The sequence below is a fragment of the Crinia signifera genome, chromosome 5 (genome assembly GCF_055691185.1).
Source record: "Crinia signifera chromosome 5, ASM5569118v1, whole genome shotgun sequence".
NCBI lineage: Eukaryota > Metazoa > Chordata > Amphibia > Anura > Myobatrachidae > Crinia > Crinia signifera.
The window spans coordinates 331,260,289-331,284,242 of record NC_139221.1 but is presented as its reverse complement, the minus strand read 5'-3'; the positions used below and the strand labels follow the sequence as shown (position 1 = coordinate 331,284,242).

The following is a 23,954-nucleotide window of genomic DNA, read 5'->3' as shown; positions in this document are numbered from 1 at the left end:
GACTAGGATTGATGAGTAATACTCACAGGGTACAGCGGAGGAGATGACTAGGATTGATGAGTAATACTCACAGGGTACAGCGAGGGAGGGGACTAGGATTGATGAGTAATACTCAAAGGGTACAGCGAGGGAGGGGACTAGGATTGATGAGTAATACTCACAGGGTACAGCGGAGGAGGGGACTAGGATTGATGAGTAATACTCACAGGGTACAGCGGAGGAGAGGACTGGGATTGATGAGTAATAGTCACAGGGTACAGCGGAGGAGAGGACTGGGATTGATGAGTAATACACACAGGGTACAGCGGAGGAGGGGACTAGGATTGATGAGTAATACTCACAGGGTACAGCGGAGGAGGGGACTAGGATTGATGAGTAATACTCACAGGGTACAGCGGAGGAGGGGACTAGGATTGATGAGTAATACTCACAGGGTACAGCGGAGGAGGGGACTAGGATTGATGAGTAATACTCACAGGGTACAGCGGAGGAGGGGGACTAGGATTGATGAGTAATACTCACAGGGTACAGCAGAGGAGGGGACTAGGATTGATGAGTAATACTCACAGGGTAGAGCGGAGGAGGGGGACTAGGATTGATGAGTGATACACACAGGGTACAGCGGAGGAGGGGACTGGGATTGATGAGTAATACTCACAGGGTACAGCGGAGGAGGGGACTAGGATTGATGAGTAATACTCACAGGGTACAGCGGAGGAGGGGACTAGGATTGATGAGTAATACTCACAGGGTACAGCGGAGGAGGGGGACTAGGATTGATGAGTAATACTCACAGGGTACAGCGGAGGAGGGGACTAGGATTGATGAGTAATACTCACAGGGTACAGCGGAGGAGGGGACGAGAATTGATGAGTAATACTCACAGGGTACAGCGGAGGAGGGGACTGGGATTGATGAGTAATACTCACAGGGTACAGCGGAGGAGGGGACTAGGATTGATGAGTAATACTCACAGGGTACAGCGGAGGAGAGGACTAGGATTGATGAGTAATACTCACAGGGTACAGCGGAGGAGGGGACTAGGATTGATGAGTAATACTCACAGGGTACAGCGGAGGAGAGGACTAGGATTGATGAGTAATACTCACAGGGTACAGCGGAGGAGGGGACTGGGATTGATGAGTAATACTCACAGGGTACAGCGGAGGAGAGGACTAGGATTGATGAGTAATACTCACAGGGTACAGCGGAGGAGGGGACTAGGATTGATGAGTAATACTCACAGGGTACAGCGGAGGAGGGGACTAAGATTGATGAGTAATACTCACAGGGCACAGCGGGGGAGGGGACTAGGATTGATGAGTAATACTCACAGGGTACAGCGGAGGAGGGGACTAGGATTCATGAGTAATACTCACAGGGTACAGCGGAGGAGGGGACTAGGATTGATGAGTAATACTCACAGGGTACAGCGGAGGAGGGGACTAGGATTCATGAGTAATACTCACAGGGTACAGCGGAGGAGGGGACTAGGATTGATGAGTAATACTCACAGGGTACAGCGGAGGAGGGGACTAGGATTGATGAGTAATACAGGGTACAGCGGAGGAGGGGACTAGGATTGATGAGTAATACTCACAGGGTACAGCGGAGGAGGGGACTAGGATTGATGAGTAATACTCACAGGGTACAGCGGAGGAGGGGACTAGGATTCATGAGTAATACTCACAGGGTACAGCGGAGGAGAGGACTAGGATTGATGAGTAATACTCACAGGGTACAGTGGAGGAGGGGGACTAGGATTGATGAGTAATACTCACAGGGTACAGCGGAGGAGGGGACTAGGATTGATGAGTAATACTCACAGGGTACAGTGGAGGAGGGGGACTAGGATTGATGAGTAATACTCACAGGGTACAGCGGAGGAGGGGACTAGGATTGATGAGTAATACTCACAGGGTACAGCGGAGGAGGGGACTGGGATTGATGAGTAATACTCACAGGGTACAGCGAGGGAGAGGACTAGGATTGATGAGTAATACTCACAGGGTACAGCGGAGGAGGGGACTAGGATTGATGAGTAATACTCACAGGGTACAGCGGAGGAGGGGACTAGGATTGATGAGTAATACTCACAGGGTACAGCGGAGGAGGGGACTGGGATTGATGAGTAATACTCACAGGGTACAGCGAGGGAGAGGACTAGGATTGATGAGTAATACTCACAGGGTACAGCGGAGGAGAGGACTAGGATTGATGAGTAATACTCACAGGGTACAGCGGAGGAGGGGACTGGGATTGATGAGTAATACTCACAGGGTACAGCGGAGGAGGGGACTGGGATTGATGAGTAATACTCACAGGGTACAGCGAAGGAGGGGGACTAGGATTGATGAGTAATACTCACAGGGTACAGCGGAGGAGGGGACTAGGATTGATGAGTAATACTCACAGGGTACAGCGGAGGAGGGGACTAGGATTGATGAGTAATACTCACAGGGTACAGCGGAGGAGGGGACTAGGATTGATGAGTAATACTCACAGGGTACAGCGGAGGAGGGGACTAGGATTGATGAGTAATACTCACAGGGTGTGTTGATGAAACAATGTGCAGCCAATAGCTTGAGGGAATGGACCTCGAACAATACTCTGTGGAAGAGGAGGTTGTGCGCGGAGGGCCGGTGACCCGGGGCGGCTGACAGACACTGCAGGATAAATTCCTGGGGGACAGAGAATGGGGTCATTATATGCAGCCGCATCCAGAGACCGTACAGGAGAACCCGGCTCCTATAGCTCCTGTCCTCACCTTCATGTTGGGGTCCTCCAGGGACCCGACTGCTCGGGTAACGCTATCCGTAGTGACTTTATCCCCGTTGGTCTGAATCTCCAACACAGCCATCTGCAGGGAAAGCACAAGGCATTATGGGACTTGTAGTGCAGCCTTCCAACTCACAAAGGCCCAGTACAAGCTGCCCCTTGTATATTATAAGCATAGAGTGCTGCAGGACAGGCATTCCTGGGGTCATCTCTGCAGTGCATTGCTTCAGGAGTTCCCTGTTTTGGATCTTGTTGTGTATGTTATATGGAATAAACCCAGCAGACGGACACCTGCACAAAGCATGCAGCGATGTAGGGGTATACATGCTCCGTCCATCAGTGTCCTGCACCAGGACGATGTCCTCACTCACCTGCGCTCAGGGCAGGTACTCAGTAAGTCCAGGGATTGGCTGGCTGTTTATCACTCTCCATTTTATCACTTTTTGAAGCTTGATAGAGCTGGCCCTATTATAGGGGAAAGTCTATGTCACATGGGATGTTGCTATTGACAAACAATCAGAATCTACTTATTAATTTAGCAGCTTCTAGAAGAGAATAGACAGGATCTGATTGGTTGCCCATAGCAACATCCCATGTGACATAGAACTCCCAGCTTAGTAAATGTCCTCCTACACCAGGAGGCCGCCCAGTTCCACATAATACAGCGTGTTGCGGTGAGGTGATGACCTGCCGGGAACCTGGGAACTCGTGTTCCTGCAGATATGAGCGACTGCCAAGCCCTCGCTCCCTCCAGCAGCCTCATGAGGCACTGTGTGGGGGGGTGCGGGGGGTGTCACACATGCCAACATCTGGAGCCAAAACACTATCAATGTGCTCAGCAAGTACATTGCTCTGTCCTCGGTTATCACACAAGGAGGTTATCTATCTACAACACATTGCTGGGAGCTGATCACTCTCCTGCATGGAGGCCTCGCCCTAGAACCGGGCCATGACCCTAGGTGGGGCCGAGACATTGCCATCGCTACGCTGCTCTGCTTCCTGTCCCAGCAACCAACTCTGTTACATGGCTCTGATCACTCTATGCCAGGGGTTCCCAATCTTTTTTGATTCACGGCACCCTAGAGTATCAAAAACATTTTCACGGCACCCCCTAGGCCAAATTTTTATTTATTAGATTGGGTTTATATGTGATTCTTAGGGTCAGTTATTTGGTAAAGGGCAGGAGTTGCTTCTGTTTATACACATTTTATAATTGGCAGCCACCAGCACTGGTTTTGCTCATAAATAATTAGACATTAATAATTAGAATTGGTCCTGGACCACCAACCCAGGGCACCCCTGCAAGTGTCCTGAGGCACCCCAGGGAGCCACGGCACACAGTTTGGGAACCACTGCTCTATGCAATGGGATAAGGCTGGTCATAGTACCTCTACCTCACTCTCCTCCCCGGGGATCTGCCCTCAGACCTGGGCACATCACTCTAGGTGAGGACTGGGAAGTGGTACCTCTACCACACTCTCCTCCCCGGGGATCTGCCCTCAGACCTGGGCACATCACTCTAGGTGAGGACTGGAGAGCGGCATCTCTACCTCACTCTCCTCCCCGGGGATCTGCCCTTAGACCTGGGCACATCACTCTAGGTGAGGACTGGGGAGCGGCACCTCTACCTCACTCTCCTCCCCGGGGATTTGACCTCAGACCTGGGCACATCACTCTAGGTGAGGACTGGGGAGCGGCACCTCTACCTCACTCTCCTCCCTGGGGATCTGACCTCAGACCTGGGCACATCACTCTAGGTGAGGACTGGGGAGTGGTGCCTCTACCTCACTCTCCTCCCTGGGGATCTGACCTCAGACCTGGGCACATCACTCTAGGTGAGGACTGGGAAGTGGTACCTCTACCTCACTCTCCTCCCCGGGGATCTGCCCTTAGACCTGGGCACATCACTCTAGGTGAGGACTGGGGAGTGGTGCCTCTACCTCACTCTCCTCCCCGGGGATCTGACCTCAGACCTGGGCACATCACTCTAGGTGAGGACTGGGAAGTGGTACCTCTACCTCACTCTCCTCCCGGGGGATCTGCCCTCAGACCTGGGCACATCACTCTAGGTGAGGACTGGGGAGCGGCACCTCTACCTCACTCTCCTCCCCGGGGATCTGACCTCAGACCTGGACACATCACTCTAGGTGAGGACTGGGAAGTGGTACCTCTACCTCACTTTCCTCCCCGGGGATCTGACCTCAGACCTGGGCAAATCACTCTAGGTGAGGACTGGGAAGTGGTACCTCTACCTCATTCTCCTCCCCGGGGATCTGCCCTCAGACCTGGGCACATCACTCTAGGTGAGGACTGGGAAATGGTACCTCTACCTCACTCTCCTCCCCGGTGATTTGACCTCAGACCTGGGCACATCACTCTAGGTGAGGACTGGGAAGTGGTACCTCTACCTCACTCTCCTCCCCGGGGATCTGCCCTCAGACCTGGGCACATCACTCTAGGTGAGGACTGGGAAGTGGTACCTCTACCTCACTCTCCTCCCCGGGAATCTGACCTCAGACCTGGGCACATCACTCTAGGTGAGGACTGGGAAGTGGTACCTCTACCTCACTCTCCTCCCCGGGGATCTGCCCTCAGACCTGGGCACATCACTCTAGGTGAGGACTGGGAAGTGGTACCTCTACCTCACTCTCCTCCCCGGGGATCTGCCCTCAGACCTGGGTACATCACTCTAGGTGAGGACTGGGGAGTGGTACCTCTATCTCACTCTCCTCCCCGGGGATCTGCCCTCAGACCTGGACACATCACTCTAGGTGAGGACTGGGAAGTGGTGCCTCTACCTCACTCTCCTCCCCGGGGATCTGACATCAGACCTGGGCACATCACTCTAGGTGAGGACTGGGAAGTGGTACCTCTACCTCATTCTCCTCCCTGGGGATCAGACCTCAGACCTGGGCACATCACTCTAGGTGAGGACTGGGAAGTAGTACCTCTACCTCACTCCTCCCCAGGATCAGACCTCAGATCTGGGCACATCACTGTAGGTGAGGACTGGGAAGTGGTAGCTCTACCTCACTCTCCTCCCCGGGGATCTGACCTCAGACCTGGGCACATCACTCTAGGTGAGGACTGGGAAGTGGTACCTCTACCTCACTCTCCTCCCCGGGGATCAGACCTCAGACCTGGGCACATCACTCTAGGTGAGGACTGGGAAGTGGTACCTCTACCTCATTCTCCTCCCCGGGGATCTGACCTCAGACCTGGGCACATCACTCTAGGGGAGCACTGGGGAGCGGTACCTCTACCTCACTCTCCTCCCCGGGGATCTGACCTCAGACCTGAGCACATCACTCTAGGTGAGGACTGGGGAGTGGTACATCTACCTCACTCTCCTCCCCGGGGATCTGACCTCAGACCTGGGCACATCACTCTAGGTGAGGACTGGGGAGCGGCACCTCTACCTCACTCTCCTCCCCGGGGATCTGACCTCAGACCTGGGCACATCACTCTAGGTGAGGACTGGGAAGCGGTACATCTACCTCATTCTCCTCCCCGGGGATCTGACCTCAGACCTGGGCACATCACTCTAGGTGAGGACTGGGAAGTGATACCTCTACCTCACTCTCCTCCCCATGGATCTAATCTCAGACCTGTGTACATCACTCTGTGGCCCTCATTCTGATCGGTGCGGATTTTTCCGCATGCGGTCGTACCGCCGATGGTTAGCGACTGCGCATGTGCAGAGGTCACTCTGCGCATGTGCAAGCGGTTTCGCCGTACGTATTCTTTAGACGCCGCACAGGGGGCGGAGAGGGGCGTGAAGAGCTACTTAGCCTCATTACCCTATGCATACGCCCCGCGTTTCATGGGCGTTCCCATGCAAACGCAGGGCGTATGCATGGTAATGAAGCCGTGACGCATGTGTAGGGGGCGGGCATCTGACATCGCCGGATGTCAGCTGCCCGCCCCCATACATGATTTCATACGGACAAGTGTCCGTGTGGTCTAGGGTGGCGGGCGCTGGTGGAGCGTGCGGCCCTGCATTCGATGTTCGGCGACCATCGAATGCAGGGGCTGCTCCCAAGATGGAGGAGGCGTATCCCCGTCCACTTTCATGCGGACCGCCACATATCCGCGTACGGACGGAGGTGGCGATCCGTATGGAAGGCGGGGATTCGCCTGCACGGTCCTGGCCGCATATTTATGATCTGGCCGCACCGATCAGAATAAGGGCCAGGGGGCGGAGAGGGGCGTGAAGGGCTACTTAGCCTCATTACCCTATGCATACGCCCCGCGTTTCATGGGCGCTCCCATGCAAACGCAGGGCGTATGCATGGTAATGAAGCCGACGCATGTGTAGGGGGCGGGCATCTGACATCGCCGGATGTCAGCTGCCCGCCCCCATACATGATTTCATACGGACAAGTGTCCGTGTGGTCTAGGGTGGCGGGCGCTGGTGGAGCGTGCGGCCCTGCATTCGATGTTCGGCGACCATCGAATGCAGGGGCTGCTCCCAAGATGGAGGAGGCGTATCCCCGTCCACTTTCATGCGGACCGCCACATATCCGCGTACGGACGGAGGTGGCGATCCGTATGGAAGGCGGGGATTCGCCTGCACGGTCCTGGACGCATATTTATGATCTGGCCGCACCGATCAGAATAAGGGCCTAGGTGAGGACTGGGAAGTGGTACCTCTACCTCACTCTCCTCCCTGGGGATCAGACCTCAGACCTGGGCACATCGCTCTAGGTAAGGACTGGGAAGTGATACCTCTACCTCACTCTCCTCCCCATGGATCTAATCTCAGACCTGTGTACATCACTCTAGGTGAAGACTGGAAAGTGGTACCTCTACCTCACTCTCCTCCCCGGGGATCTGACCTCAGACCTGGGCACATCACTCTAGGTGAGGACTGGGAAGTGGTACCTCTACCTCACTCTCCTCCCCAGGATCAGACCTCAGACCTGGGCACATCACTCTAGGTGAGGACTGGGAAGTGGGACCTCTACCTCATTCTCCTCCCTGGGGATCAGACCTCAGACCTGGGCACATCACTCTAGGTGAGGACTGGGAAGTAGTACCTCTACCTCACTCCTCCCCAGGATCAGACCTCAGATCTGGGCACATCACTGTAGGTGAGGACTGGGAAGTGGTAGCTCTACCTCACTCTCCTCCCCGGGGATCTGACCTCAGACCTGGGCACATCACTCTAGGTGAGGACTGGGAAGTGGTACCTCTACCTCACTCTCCTCCCCAGGGATCTGACCTCAGACCTGGGCACATCACTCTAGGTGAGGACTGGGAAGTGGTACCTCTACCTCACTCTCCTCCCCTGGGATCAGACCTCAGACCTGGGCACATCACTCTAGGTGAGGACTGGGAATCGGTACCTCTACCTCACTCTCCTCCCCGGGGATCTGACCTCAGACCTGGGCACATCACTCTAGGTGAGGACTGGGGAGCGGCACCTCTACCTCACTCTCCTCCCCGGGGATCTGACCTCAGACCTGGGCACATCACTCTAGGTGAGGACTGGGAAGCGGTACATCTACCTCATTCTCCTCCCCGGGGATCTGACCTCAGACCTGGGCACATCACTCTAGGTGAGGACTGGGAAGTGATACCTCTACCTCACTCTCCTCCCTGGGGATCAGACCTCAGACCTGGGCACATCACTCTAGGTGAGGACTGGGAAGTGATACCTCTACCTCACTCTCCTCCCCATGGATCGTATCTCAGACCTGTGTACATCACTCTAGGTGAGGGCTGGGAAGTGGTACCTCTACCTCACTCTCCTCCCTGGGGATCAGACCTCAGACCTGGGCACATCACTCTAGGTGAGGACTGGGAAGTGGTACCTCTACCTCATTCTCCTCCCCAGGGATCTGACCTCAGACCTGGGCACATCACTCTAGGTGAGGACTGGGGAGCGGCACCTCTACCTCATTCTTCTCCACATAGATTCAACATCAGATCTACAGTAAATCACTAAACAGTATTTTAGCCACAATGGAGATTATTACAACTGTAATTTCTGCGTTGACTGGAAGATTATAGATTCGGAGGGCGTAATCATGGATGGGGGGGAGGTAAATGAAACCACAAGGTTCTTACCTCAAGAGCACACATGCCAAAGGAGAAGATATCTACAGCAGTTCCATCTTCCACAGCTAGAGGGAGTATGGAGAGAGTCAGGTCAGCAAAGGTCATACACAGTGGACGTCACGTGTACATACAGTGATGGGGACACATACATGTATATATGCACATTGGTATATAGGAGGTGTGCACATTGGTATATAGGGGGTGTGCACATTGGTATATAGGAGATGTGCACATTGGTATATAGGAGGTGTGCACATTGGTATATAGGAGGTGTGCACATTGGTATATAGGAGGTACGCACATTGGTATATAGGAGGTACGCACATTGGTATTTAGGAGGTGTGCACATTGGTATATAGGAGGTGTGCACATTGGTATATAGGAGGTACGCACATTGGTATATAGGAGGTACGCACATTGGTATATAGGAGGTGTGCACTTTGGTATATAGGAGGTACGCACATTGGTATATAGGAGGTACGCACATTGGTATATAGGAGGTGTGCACATTGGTATATAGGAGGTGTGCACATTGGTATATAGGAGGTGTGCACATTGGTATATAGGAGGTGTGCACATTGGTATATAAGAGGTGTGCACATTGGTATATAAGAGGTGTGCACATTGGTATATAGGAGGTACGCACATTGGTATATAGGAGGTGTGCACATTGGTATATAGGAGGTGTGCACATTGGTATATAGAAGGTGTGCACATTGGTATATAGGAGGTGTGCACATTGGTATATAGGAGGTGTGCACATTGGTATATAGAAGGTGTGCACATTGGTATATAGGAGGTGTGCACATTGGTATATAGGAGGTGTGCACATTGGTATATAGGAGGTGTGCACATTGGTATAGAGGGGTATATAGAATGGGATACAAGTGACTGGGGGTACATAGTGGGTATATAGATTAGGATATACGGGCAGGTGATCGTCTCTTACAGCCGTACTCTGGAGGAAAGAAGTGCAGAGTCCGATGTTCTTCCCGCAGGATCTTTATTGGAGTTCGAAGATCATCGGGGACCGGAAGCTCTGAAGGGGAGACACATATATCAGTGTACAGTCATGGGGTCACCTACAGTATACCTTAGCTGCATCCCCTCCAGCATTCTGCAGGAGACTCCCTGACATAGCAGCAATCTCCCTCTCTCCCTCATTAGTCTAGCAATCTCCCTCATGTCACCTAGCCCACATTACACTGTTACATCATAGTTACCTCTCCTCCTGCATTCTGCCGGAGACTCCCTGACATAGCAGCAATCTCCCTCTCTCCCTCATTAGTCTAGCAATCTCCCTCATGTCACCTAGCCCACATTACACTGTTACATCATAGTTACCTCCCCTCCTGCATTCTGCAGGAGACTCCCTGACATAGCAGCAATCTCCCTCTCTCCCTCATTAGTCTAGCAATCTCCCTCATGTCACCTAGCCCACATTACACGGCTACATCATAGTTACCTCCCCTCCTGCATTCTGCAGGAGACTCCCTGACATAGCAGCAATCTCCCTCTCTCCCTCATTAGTCTAGCAATCTCTCTCATGTCACCTAGCCCACATTACACTGTTACATCACAGTTACCTCCCCTCCTGCATTCTGCAGGAGACTCCCTGACATAGCAGCAATCTCCCTCTCTCCCTCATTAGTCTAGCAATCTCCCTCATGTCACCTAGCCCACATTACACTGTTACATCACAGTTACCTCCCCTCCTGCATTCTGCAGGAGATTCCCTGACATAGCAGCAATCTCCCTCTCTCCCTCATTAGTCTAGCAATCTCCCTCATGTCACCTAGCCACATTACACTGTTACATCATAGTTACCTCCCCTCCTGCATTCTGCAGGAGACTCCCTGACATAGCAGCAATCTCCCTCTCGCCCTCATTAGTCTAGCAATCTCCCTCATGTCACCTAGCCCACATTACATTGTAACATCGTAGTTACCTCCCCATCTGCATTCTGCAGGAGTCTCCCTGACATAGCAGCAATCTCCCTCTCTCCCTTATTAGTCTAGCAATCTCCCTCATGTCACCTAGCCCACATTACACTGTTACATCATAGTTACATCCCCTCCAGCACTCTGCAGGAGACTCCCTGACATAGCAGCAATCTCCCTCTCTCCCTCATTAGTCTATCAATCTCCCTCATGTCACCTAGCCCACATTACATTGTAACATCGTAGTTACCTCCCCATCTGCATTCTGCAGGAGACTCCCTGACATAGCAGCAATCTCCCTCTCTCACTCATTAGTCTAGCAATCTCCCTCATGTTACCTAGCCCAAGTTACACTGTAACATCATAGTTACCTCCCCTCCTGCATTCTGCAGGAGACTCCCTGAAATAGCAGCAATCTCCCTCTCTCCCTCATTAGTCTAGCAATCTCCCTCATGTCACCTAGCCTACATTACACTGTTACATCATAGTTACCTCCCCTCCTGCATTCTGCAGGAGACTCCCTGACATAGCAGCAATCTCCCTCTCTCCCTTATTAGTCTAGCAATCTCCCTCATGTCACCTAGCCCACATTACAATATTACACCATAGATACCTCCCCTCCTGCATTCTGCAGGAGACCCTGACATAGCAGCAATCTCCCTCTCTCCCTCATTAGTCTAGCAATCTCCCTCATGTCACCTAGCCCACATAACACTGTTACACCATAGTTACCTACCCTCCTGCATTCTGCAGGAAACTCCCTTACATAGCAGCAATCTCCCTCTCTCCCTCATTAGTCTAGCAATCTCCCTCATGTCACCTAACCCACATTACACTGTTACATCATAGTTACCTCCCCTCCAGCATTCTGCAGGAGACTCCCTGACATAGCAGCAATCTCCCTCTCTCCCTCATTAGTCTAGCAATCTCCCTCATGTCACCTAGCCCACATTACATTGTAACATCGTAGTTACCTCCCCATCTGTATTCTGCAGGAGACTCCCTGACATATCAGCAATCTCCCTCTCTCCCTCATTAGTCTAGCAATCTCCCTCATGTCACCTAGCCCACATTACACTGTTACATCACAGTTACCTCCCCTCCTGCATTCTGCAGGAGACTCCCTGACATAGCAGCAATCTCCCTCTCTCCCTCATTAGTCTAGCAATCTCTCTCATGTCACCTAGCCCACATTACACTGTTACATCACAGTTACCTCCCCTCCTGCATTCTGCAGGAGACTCCCTGACATAGCAGCAATCTCCCTCTCTCCCTCATTAGTCTAGCAATCTCCCTCATGTCACCTAGCCCACATTACACTGTTACATTACAGTTACCTCCCCTCCTGCATTCTGCAGGAGACTCCCTGACATAGCTCCGATGCAGCTAACAGCTTCTGTCGCGCTGTCCCAGCGCGACACAGGCTGAGAGCGTGATTGGGCGATGCGTCTCCATGGAGACGCATAGCTCAGCCCTGATTGGCTGAGCTATGCGTCTCCATGGAGACACATAAGCCGGAGACGCTCTCAGCCTCTGTTGCGCTGGGACAACGCGACAGAAGCTGTTAGCTGCATCGGAGGAAGCCGGTTCAGCCCGCTGTCAGTGCGGGGGTAGCCGGCTCTGCAGCAGAGAGACCAGCGCTGGATCCTGGATCGGTATGTATAGCGGTGTAAAAGTGAGGTGTTTGTGTGTGTGTGTGTAATAAAGTTTTACTTTTCTGTGTGTGTGTTTTATTTTAACATTCTTTTTACAGGTGGACTACAAGTCCCAGCTGGCCCATTAATGCCCCGCATGCTGGGACTTGTGGTTCTCCAAGTCCCAGCATGCGGGGGAGGTCTGCTGGCACTTGTAGTTCTCCTGTATTAAGCAATGTTAGGAATGTGAATTTAACCCTATCAGGCCGGCGTCCAATTGCCAGGGACGCCGGTGACAGCCCCGGGCTTCAGCCCTGGACGGGTGAAGCCTGGGGGGGGGGACCCCTTTATTGGGGGGGTCCCCACTCCTCCAGGTACCCCGTCCAAGGCTGACCAGCCACGGTGCTCATGGTATGGCCGGGGGACCTTATGTAAAAAGTGTCCCCCGGCTGTGGCATGACACTGCGGGCTGTTGGAGCCCGGTGCTGGTTTCAAAATACGGGGGACCCCCAGATTTTTTGTCCCCCGTATTTTTGGAACCAGGATCGGTCCAAGAGTCCGGGGCTGGTATCAGAAATACGGGGGACCCCTACGCTTTTTGTCCCCCGTATTTTTGGAACCAGGTCCGGCTCAATGAGCCCGGGGCTGGTTATGTACAGGAGGGGGGACCTCACGCCAATTTTTTTTATTACTTTTACACATATTTTACCAAAGAACCATACACAGATCACAATGATCTGTGCATGGTTCTGACAAAATCGCCAGTCAGGATCAGGTCTATTTTTTTTTTGAACTTTAGACCATTTTTTTTGGCGATTTCCAAATTCGCATCTCATTAAAAATGCGAATTGTATATTTTTCAATGGGGAAAACATCTGGATGCGAATTCCGGAGTTAAAAAAAATCGCACTTTATGCGGTTTCGCGGCATAAAGTGCGATTTATGCCGCAAATCGCCACCCATTAAGTAGTCGATTTGGGAAAAAAATGAAAAAACGGCCGTTTTTGCAATAAAAATCGCCAAAAACCCAACATCGATCTCTAATAAATGTCACCCCATGACTTCATCTTATCCAGTGTATGTGATTCCTTGTCACATTTGGCGCCCAAACAAAGACAATACAACTGGAGTCTACAATACAGCAGAGAACCTTGTGTAAGCAGCTGCCTGCGTATCAGACTGGCAAGTGTTTGGTTAAACACCGTGCAGCTGCCTGGGCGCCAGACAGGGGGTGCGCTTCAGGAACTGGTTAGTATGGTCAGTATGTGCCTGTAGTGGAGTAACAGAGCAGCTTGGAGTTATAGTGGATTATGTGAGAGGTAGCCAGCCTTAAGGGCCACCGTATCATTAAATACAAACATATGTACTGCGCATGTGGCCAGCTTTGGCAGCAGCCCATAGAAGTGATCATGGTCCCGGCGCCTGTACAATATAAGTTACAGGCACCGGGACCAGCGCGTGCGCAGTACCGATATAGGTACTGCGCATGTGCATTTGCCCGGCAGCCCGCAACAAGGCGTCCCGGAGGGAGGTAACAACTCCCAATGGCACTGCCTTTGTGACTGGCAGGTCGAACTTCCAATAGGAAGTCACAGTGAGTCGGTGCAGTCTCACAGACTGCATCTGGCTTCACTACAATGGCGGATGTTCCCTGGGGGGGCTGCAGCCCATAGGTAAAAACCGCCACTGTGACTGAGTCTGGCACATTGTATTAAGCCTCCTAAATTTGCCCTTAAAGGGGAAGTGCAGACACAGGTCATCCAACACTATGTTGTGACTCCACCCGGGGTGGTCATTAAACAAAGGCCATATCGCATACCCGAGGCAAAGCGCAGCAGTAACGCAGGAGGTGGAAGAGATGTCACGCCCGGGGGTTATAGAGGAATCCACCAGTGAGTGGAATAATCCCATTGTCCTAGTACCTCAGCCTTCAGGTGCTTTAAGGTTCTGCAATGACTTCCGTAACTAAACCAAGTGTCCCGGTTTGATTCTTACCCTATGTCCCGGGCTGATGAGCTGGTAGAACATTCAGCCAATAGTCAGGATCTCACTACAATAATCTGACAAAAGGTTATTGGCAGATTCCATTAACAGAAGCTGCTAAGGCAAAACCAGCCGTCCCCACCCCAGAGGGTTTATTCCAGTATACAGTGCTCCCATTGGGTTACACGGTGCCCCAGCAACCTTCCAGTGAGCTATGAATAAGCTGCTGCGGCCCCACAGGGAATATGCGACTGAATATTTACAGGACATTGTTATTTTCAGCTCTGACGGAGTCACACCTGCCACAGGTAGAAGCCGTCTCTACGGACACACGGGATTACCGCCAACCCTGAGAAATGGGCCATTGGTATGGAAGAGGCCAAGTATTTGGGGTACATTGTGGGCAGAGGACAGGGTAAACCTCAGCCTAGTAAGGTAGGAGCAGCTCTCACCTGGTCTAAACCTAAATGTAAGTCACAGCTTAGGACATTTCTCCATCTGGTGAGAAATTATCGCAGGTTCATGCAGGATTTCACCACTAGAGCGGCTCCACTAACCGAATGTCTGAAGAACCAGTCGCCAGACAAGATAACGTGGTCTAGACCAGTGGAAACGGCTTGGCCGGATGTAAGACGAGCTCTGTGTACCGAGTCTGTATCCCAAGCACCTGACTTTAGAAAACAATTTGTGTTACAGACTGAGGCCTCTTGGACAGGATTAGGAGGTAGATGGAGAGGAGAAGCCCATCCTCCACCTTATCCGTACATTACATCGCAGAGGGAGACCGGGACTGAACTGCGTGCAGGGTCCTGCCTCCCGCCTGATCCCTCTGCATCGCTGCCTGCGTGCAGCGCCGTACGTGCGATACGTTACAGTTATCATCAGGTCTCTGATACCTGCCATTCTCTGATATCTGACCGTATTCTGCTCACGCCGTCCTCTCCCCCTGATCCCTCTGCATCGCTGCCTGCGTGCAGCGCCGTACGTGCGATACGCTATAGTAATCATTAGGTCTCTGATACCCCCCATTCTCTGATACCTGACTGTATTCCGCTCTCGCCGTCCTCTCCCGCCTGATCCCTCTGCATCGCTGCCTGCGTCTAGCGCCGTACGTGGGATACGTTATAGTTATCATTAGGTCTCTGATACCCGCCATTCTCTGATACCTGACCGTATTCTGCTCTCGCCGTCCTCTCCCGCCTGATCCCTCCGCATCGCTGCCTGCGTCTAGCGCCGTACGTGCGATACGCTATAGTAATCATTAGGTCTCTGATACCCCCCATTCTCTGATACCTGACTGTATTCCGCTCTCGCCGTCCTCTCCCGCCTGATCCCTCTGCATCGCTGCCTGCGTCTAGCGCCGTACGTGGGATACGTTATAGTTATCATTAGGTCTCTGATACCCGCCATTCTCTGATACCTGACCGTATTCTGCTCTCGCCGTCCTCTCCCGCCTGATCCCTCCGCATCGCTGCCTGCGTCTAGCGCCGTACGTGGGATACGTTATAGTAATCATTAGGTCTCTGATACCCGCCATTCTCTGATACCTGACCGTATTCCGCTCTCGCCGTCCTCTCCCGCCTGATCCCTCTGCATCGCTGCCTGCGTCTAGCACCGTACGTGGGATACGTTATAGTAATCATTAGGTCTCTGATACCCGCCATTCTCTGATACCTGACCGTATTCTGCTCTCGCCGTCCTCTCCCGCCTGATCCCTCCGCATCGCTGCCTGCGTCTAGCACCGTACGTGGGATACGTTATAGTTATCATTAGGTCTCTGATACCCGCCATTCTCTGATACCTGACCGTATTCCGCTCTCGCCGTCCTCTCCCCCTGATCCCTCCGCATCGCTGCCTGCGTCTAGCACCGTACGTGGGATACGTTATAGTAATCATTAGGTCTCTGATACCCGCCATTCTCTGATACCTGACCGTATTCTGCTCTCGCCGTCCTCTCCCGCCTGATCCCTCCGCATCGCTGCCTACGTCTAGCACCATACGTGGGATACGTTATAGTTATCATCAGGTCTCTGATACCCGGCATTCTCTGATACCTGACTGTATTCCGCTCTCGCCGTCCTCTCCCGCCTGATCCCTCCGCATCGCTGCCTGCTTCTAGCACCGTACGTGGGATACGTTATAGTTATCATTAGGTCTCTGATACCCGCCATTCTCTGATACCTGACCGTATTCCGCTCTCGCCGTCCTCTCCCGCCTGATCCCTCTGCATCGCTGCCTGCGTCTAGCACCGTACGTGGGATACGTTATAGTTATCATTAGGTCTCTGATACCCGCCATTCTCTGATACCTGACAGTATTCTGCTCTCGCCGTCCTCTCCCCCTGATCCCTCTGCATCGCTGCCTGCGTCTAGCACCATACGTGGGATACGTTATAGTTATCATTAGGTCTCTGATACCCGCCATTCTCTGATACCTGACCGTATTCTGCTCTCGCCGTCCTCTCCCCCTGATCCCTCTGCATCGCTGCCTGCGTCTAGCACCATACGTGGGATACGTTATAGTTATCATTAGGTCTCTGATACCCGCCATTCTCTGATATCTGACCGTATTCTGCTCTCGCCGTCCTCTCCCGCCTGATCCCTCCGCATCGCTGCCTGCGTCTAGCACCATACGTGGGATATGTTATAGTTATCATTAGGTCTCTGATACCCGCCATTCTCTGATACCTGACCGTATTCCGCTCTCGCCGTCCTCTCCCGCCTGATCCCTCTGCATCGCTGCCTGCGTCTAGCACCGTACGTGGGATACGTTATAGTTATCATTAGGTCTCTGATACCCGCCATTCTCTGATACCTGACCGTATTCTGCTCTCGCCGTCCTCTCCCGCCTGATCCCTCTGCATCGCTGCCTGCGTCTAGCACCATACGTGGGATACGTTTTAGTAATCATTAGGTCTCTGATACCCGCCATTCTCTGATACCTGACCGTATTCTGCTCTCGCCGTCCTCTCCCGCCTGATCCCTCTGCATCGCTGCCTGCGTCTAGCGCCGTACGTGGGATACGTTATAGTAATCATTAGGTCTCTGATACCCGCCATTCTCTGATACCTGACCGTATTCTGCTCTCGCCGTCCTCTCCTGCCTGATCCCTCTGCATCGCTGCCTACGTCTAGCGCCATACGTGGGATACGTTTTAGTAATCATTAGGTCTCTGATACCCGCCATTCTCTGATACCTGACCGTATTCTGCTCTCGCCGTCCTCTCCCGCCTGATCCCTCCGCATCGCTGCCTGCGTCTAGCACCATACGTGGGATACATTATAGTTATCATTAGGTCTCTGATACCCGCCATTCTCTGATACCTGACTGTATTCTGCTCTCGCCGTCCTCTCCCCCTGATCCCTCCGCATCGCTGCCTGCGTCTAGCACCATACGTGGGATACGTTATAGTTATCATTAGGTCTCTGATACCCGCCATTCTCTGATACCTGACTGTATTCTGCTCTCGCCGTCCTCTCCCCCTGATCCCTCTGCATCGCTGCCTGCGTCTAGCACCGTACGTGGGATACGTTATAGTTATCATTAGGTCTCTGATACCCGCCATTCTCTGATACCTGACCGTATTCTGCTCTCGCCGTCCTCTCCCCCTGATCCCTCTGCATCGCTGCCTGCGTCTAGCACCGTACGTGGGATACGTTATAGTAATCATTAGGTCTCTGATACCCGTCATTCTCTGATACCTGACCGTATTCCGCTCTCGCCGTCCTCTCCCCCTGATCCCTCTGCATCGCTGCCTGCGTCTAGCACCATACGTGGGATACATTATAGTTATCATCAGGTCTCTGATACCCGCCATTCTCTGATACCTGACCGTATTCTGCTCTCGCCGTCCTCTCCCCCTGATCCCTCTGCATCGCTGCCTGCGTCTAGCACCGTACGTGGGATACGTTATAGTAATCATTAGGTCTCTGATACCCGCCATTCTCTGATACCTGACCGTATTCTGCTCTCGCCGTCCTCTCCCCCTGATCCCTCTGCATCGCTGCCTGCGTCTAGCACCGTACGTGGGATACGTTATAGTAATCATTAGGTCTCTGATACCCGCCATTCTCTGATACCTGACCGTATTCTGCTCTCGCCGTCCTCTCCCCCTGATCCCTCTGCATCGCTGCCTGCGTCTAGCACCATACGTGGGATACGTTATAGTTATCATTAGGTCTCTGATACCCGCCATTCTCTGATACCTGACCGTATTCTGCTCTCGCCGTCCTCTCCCCCTGATCCCTCCGCATCGCTGCCTGCGTCTAGCGCCGTACGTGGGATACGTTATAGTTATCATTAGGTCTCTGATACCCGCCATTCTCTGATACCTGACTGTATTCTGCTCTCGCCGTCCTCTCCCGCCTGATCCCTCTGCATCGCTGCCTGCGTCTAGCACCATACGTGGGATACGTTTTAGTAATCATTAGGTCTCTGATACCCGCCATTCTCTGATACCTGACCGTATTCTGCTCTCGCCGTCCTCTCCCGCCTGATCCCTCTGCATCGCTGCCTGCGTCTAGCGCCGTACGTGGGATACGTTATAGTAATCATTAGGTCTCTGATACCCGCCATTCTCTGATACCTGACCGTATTCCGCTCTCGCCGTCCTCTCCCGCCTGATCCCTCCGCATCGCTGCCTACGTCTAGCGCCATACGTGGGATACGTTTTAGTAATCATTAGGTCTCTGATACCCGCCATTCTCTGAAACCTGACCGTATTCTGCTCTCGCCGTCCTCTCCCCCTGATCCCTCTGCATCGCTGCCTGCGTCTAGCGCCATACGTGGGATACGTTATAGTTATCATTAGGTCTCTGATACCCGCCATTCTCTGATACCTGACCGTATTCTGCTCTCGCCGTCCTCTCCCGCCTGATCCCTCCGCATCGCTGCCTGCGTCTAGCACCATAAGTGGGATACGTTATAGTAATCATCAGGTCTCTGATACCCGCCATTCTCTGATACCTGACCGTATTCTGCTCTCGCCGTCCTCTCCCGCCTGATCCCTCCGCATCGCTGCCTGCGTCTAGCACCGTACGTGGGATACGTTATAGTTATCATTAGGTCTCTGATACCCGCCATTCTCTGATACCTGACCGTATTCTGCTCTCGCCGTCCTCTCCCCCTGATCCCTCCGCATCGCTGCCTGCGTCTAGCGCCGTACGTGCGATACTTTATAGTAATCATCAGGTCTCTGATACCCGCCATTCTCTGATACCTGACCGTATTCTGCTCTCGCCGTCCTCTCCCCCTGATCCCTCTGCATCGCTGCCTGCGTCTAGCACCGTACGTGGGATACGTTATAGTAATCATTAGGTCTCTGATACCCGCCATTCTCTGATACCTGACCGTATTCTGCTCTCGCCGTCCTCTCCCCCTGATCCCTCCGCATCGCTGCCTGCGTCTAGCGCCGTACGTGCGATACGTTATAGTTATCATTAGGTCTCTGATACCCGCCATTCTCTGATACCTGACCGTATTCTGCTCTCGCCGTCCTCTCCCGCCTGATCCCTCCGCATCGCTGCCTACGTCTAGCACCATACGTGGGATACGTTATAGTTATCATCAGGTCTCTGATACCCGGCATTCTCTGATACCTGACTGTATTCCGCTCTCGCCGTCCTCTCCCGCCTGATCCCTCTGCATCGCTGCCTGCGTCTAGCGCCATACGTGGGATACGTTATAGTTATCATTAGGTCTCTGATACCCGCCATTCTCTGATACCTGACTGTATTCCGCTCTCGCCGTCCTCTCCCGCCTGATCCCTCCACATCGCTGCCTGCGTCTAGCACCGTACGTGGGATACGTTATAGTTATCATTAGGTCTCTGATACCCGCCATTCTCTGATACCTGACCGTATTCTGCTCTCGCCGTCCTCTCCCCATGATCCCTCCGCATCGCTGCCTGCGTCTAGCACCATACGTGGGATACGTTATAGTTATCATTAGGTCTCTGATACCCACCATTCTCTGATACCTGACCGTATTCTGCTCTCGCCGTCCTCTCCCGCCTGATCCCTCTGCATCGCTGCCTGCGTCTAGCGCCATACGTGGGATACGTTATAGTAATCATTAGGTCTCTGATACCCGCCATTCTCTGATACCTGACCGTATTCTGCTCTCGCCGTCCTCTCCCCCTGATCCCTCCGCATCGCTGCCTGCGTCTAGCACCGTACGTGGGATACGTTATAGTAATCATTAGGTCTCTGATACCCGCCATTCTCTGATACCTGACCGTATTCTGCTCTCGCCGTCCTCTCCCGCCTGATCCCTCCGCATCGCTGCCTGCGTCTAGCGCCGTACGTGCGATACGTTATAGTTATCATTAGGTCTCTGATACCCGCCATTCTCTGATACCTGACCGTATTCTGCTCTCGCCGTCCTCTCCCCATGATCCCTCCGCATCGCTGCCTGCGTCTAGCACCATACGTGGGATACGTTATAGTTATCATTAGGTCTCTGATACCCGCCATTCTCTGATACCTGACCGTATTCTGCTCTCGCCGTCCTCTCCCCCTGATCCCTCTGCATCGCTGCCTGCGTCTAGCACCGTACGTGGGATACGTTATAGTAATCATTAGGTCTCTGATACCCGCCATTCTCTGATACCTGACCGTATTCTGCTCTCGCCGTCCTCTCCCCCTGATCCCTCTGCATCGCTGCCTGCGTCTAGCACCGTACGTGGGATACGTTATAGTAATCATTAGGTCTCTGATACCCGCCATTCTCTGATACCTGACCGTATTCTGCTCTCGCCGTCCTCTCCCGCCTGATCCCTCCGCATCGCTGCCTGCGTCTAGCGCCGTACGTGCGATACGTTATAGTAATCATCAGGTCTCTGATACCCGCCATTCTCTGATACCTGACCGTATTCTGCTCTCGCCGTCCTCTCCCGCCTGATCCCTCTGCATCGCTGCCTGCGTCTAGCACCGTACGTGGGATACGTTATAGTTATCATTAGGTCTCTGATACCCGCCATTCTCTGATACCTGACCGTATTCTGCTCTCGCCGTCCTCTCCCCATGATCCCTCCGCATCGCTGCCTGCGTCTAGCACCATACGTGGGATACGTTATAGTTATCATTAGGTCTCTGATACCCGCCATTCTCTGATACCTGACCGTATTCTGCTCTCGCCGTCCTCTCCCGCCTGATCCCTCCGCATCGCTGCCTGCGTCTAGCACCATACGTGGGATACGTTATAGTTATCATTAGGTCTCTGATACCCGCCATTCTCTGATACCTGACCGTATTCCGCTCTCGCCGTCCTCTCCTGCCTGATCCCTCTGCATCGCTGCCTGCGTCTAGCGCCATACGTGGGATACGTTATAGTAATCATTAGGTCTCTGATACCCGCCATTCTCTGATATCTGACCGTATTCTGCTCTCGCCGTCCTCTCCTGCCTGATCCCTCTGCATCGCTGCCTGCGTCTAGCACCGTACGTGGGATACGTTATAGTTATCATTAGGTCTCTGATACCCGCCATTCTCTGATACCTGACCGTATTCCGCTCTCGCCGTCCTCTCCCCCTGATCCCTCCGCATCGCTGCCTGCGTCTAGCGCCATACGTGGGATACGTTATAGTAATCATTAGGTCTCTGATACCCGCCATTCTCTGATACCTGACCGTATTCTGCTCTCGCCGTCCTCTCCCGCCTGATCCCTCCGCATCGCTGCCTGCGTCTAGCACCATACGTGGGATACGTTATAGTAATCATTAGGTCTCTGATACCCGCCATTCTCTGATACCTGACCGTATTCTGCTCTCGCCGTCCTCTCCCCCTGATCCCTCTGCATCGCTGCCTGCGTCTAGCACCATACGTGGGATACGTTATAGTTATCATTAGGTCTCTGATACCCGCCATTCTCTGATACCTGACCGTATTCCGCTCTCGCCGTCCTCTCCCGCCTGATCCCTCTGCATCGCTGCCTGCGTCTAGCACCGTACGTGGGATACGTTATAGTAATCATTAGGTCTCTGATACCCGCCATTCTCTGATACCTGACCGTATTCCGCTCTCGCCGTCCTCTCCCCCTGATCCCTCCGCATCGCTGCCTGCGTCTAGCGCCGTACGTGCGATACGTTATAGTAATCATCAGGTCTCTGATACCCGCCATTCTCTGATACCTGACCGTATTCTGCTCTCGCCGTCCTCTCCCGCCTGATCCCTCTGCATCGCTGCCTGCGTCTAGCGCCGTACGTGGGATACGTTATAGTTATCATCAGGTCTCTGATACCCGCCATTCTCTGATACCTGACCGTATTCTGCTCTCGCCGTCCTCTCCCCCTGATCCCTCCGCATCGCTGCCTGCGTCTAGCACCATACGTGGGATACGTTATAGTTATCATTAGGTCTCTGATACCCGCCATTCTCTGATACCTGACCGTATTCTGCTCTCGCCGTCCTCTCCCGCCTGATCCCTCTGCATCGCTGCCTGCGTCTAGCGCCGTACGTGGGATACGTTATAGTTATCATTAGGTCTCTGATACCCGCCATTCTCTGATACCTGACCGTATTCTGCTCTCGCCGTCCTCTCCCCCTGATCCCTCTGCATCGCTGCCTGCGTCTAGCACCGTACGTGGGATACGTTATAGTTATCATTAGGTCTCTGATACCCGCCATTCTCTGATACCTGACCGTATTCTGCTCTCGCCGTCCTCTCCCCCTGATCCCTCCGCATCGCTGCCTGCGTCTAGCGCCGTACGTGCGATACGTTATAGTAATCATCAGGTCTCTGATACCCGCCATTCTCTGATACCTGACCGTATTCTGCTCTCGCCGTCCTCTCCCGCCTGATCCCTCTGCATCGCTGCCTGCGTCTAGCACCGTACGTGGGATACGTTACAGTAATCATCAGGTCTCTGATACCCGCCATTCTCTGATACCTGACCGTATTCCGCTCTCGCCGTCCTCTCCCACCTGATCCCTCCGCATCGCTGCCTGCGTCTAGCGCCGTACGTGGGATACGTTATAGTTATCATTAGGTCTCTGATACCCGCCATTTTCTGATACCTGACCGTATTCTGCTCTCGCCGTCCTCTCCCGCCTGATCCCTCCGCATCGCTGCCTGCGTCTAGCACCGTACGTGGGATACGTTATAGTTATCATTAGGTCTCTGATACCCGCCATTCTCTGATACCTGACCGTATTCTGCTCTCGCCGTCCTCTCCTGCCTGATCCCTCTGCATCGCTGCCTGCGTCTAGCACCGTACGTGGGATACGTTATAGTAATCATCAGGTCTCTGATACCCGCCATTCTCTGATACCTGACCGTATTCTGCTCTCGCCGTCCTCTCCCGCCTGATCCCTCCGCATCGCTGCCTGCGTCTAGCGCCGTACGTGGGATACGTTATAGTTATCATTAGGTCTCTGATACCCGCCATTCTCTGATACCTGACCGTATTCTGCTCTCGCCGTCCTCTCCCCCTGATCCCTCCGCATCGCTGCCTACGTCTAGCGCCATACGTGGGATACGTTATTGTAATCATTAGGTCTCTGATACCCGCCATTCTCTGATACCTGACAGTATTCTGCTCTCGCCGTACTCTCCCACCT

The 23,954-nt window shown here is 53.1% G+C and overlaps 1 protein-coding gene across 2 annotated transcripts in view; it reads right to left on the bottom strand.

Moving 5' to 3' along the window:
* Nucleotides 1-23,954, bottom strand: part of NRBP2 (nuclear receptor binding protein 2) — a 136,437-nt gene that overhangs the window by 42,666 nt on the left and 69,817 nt on the right. For both annotated transcript variants that reach the window (XM_083145021.1, XM_083145022.1), the window contains exons 9-12: nucleotides 9,791-9,880; nucleotides 8,851-8,906; nucleotides 2,768-2,860; nucleotides 2,549-2,681 (exon numbers count right to left, since the gene is read on the bottom strand). In XM_083145021.1, coding sequence (XP_083001147.1) covers nucleotides 2,549-2,681; nucleotides 2,768-2,860; nucleotides 8,851-8,906; nucleotides 9,791-9,880 — 372 coding nt within the window. The remainder of the gene's footprint in view (nucleotides 1-2,548; nucleotides 2,682-2,767; nucleotides 2,861-8,850; nucleotides 8,907-9,790; nucleotides 9,881-23,954) is intronic.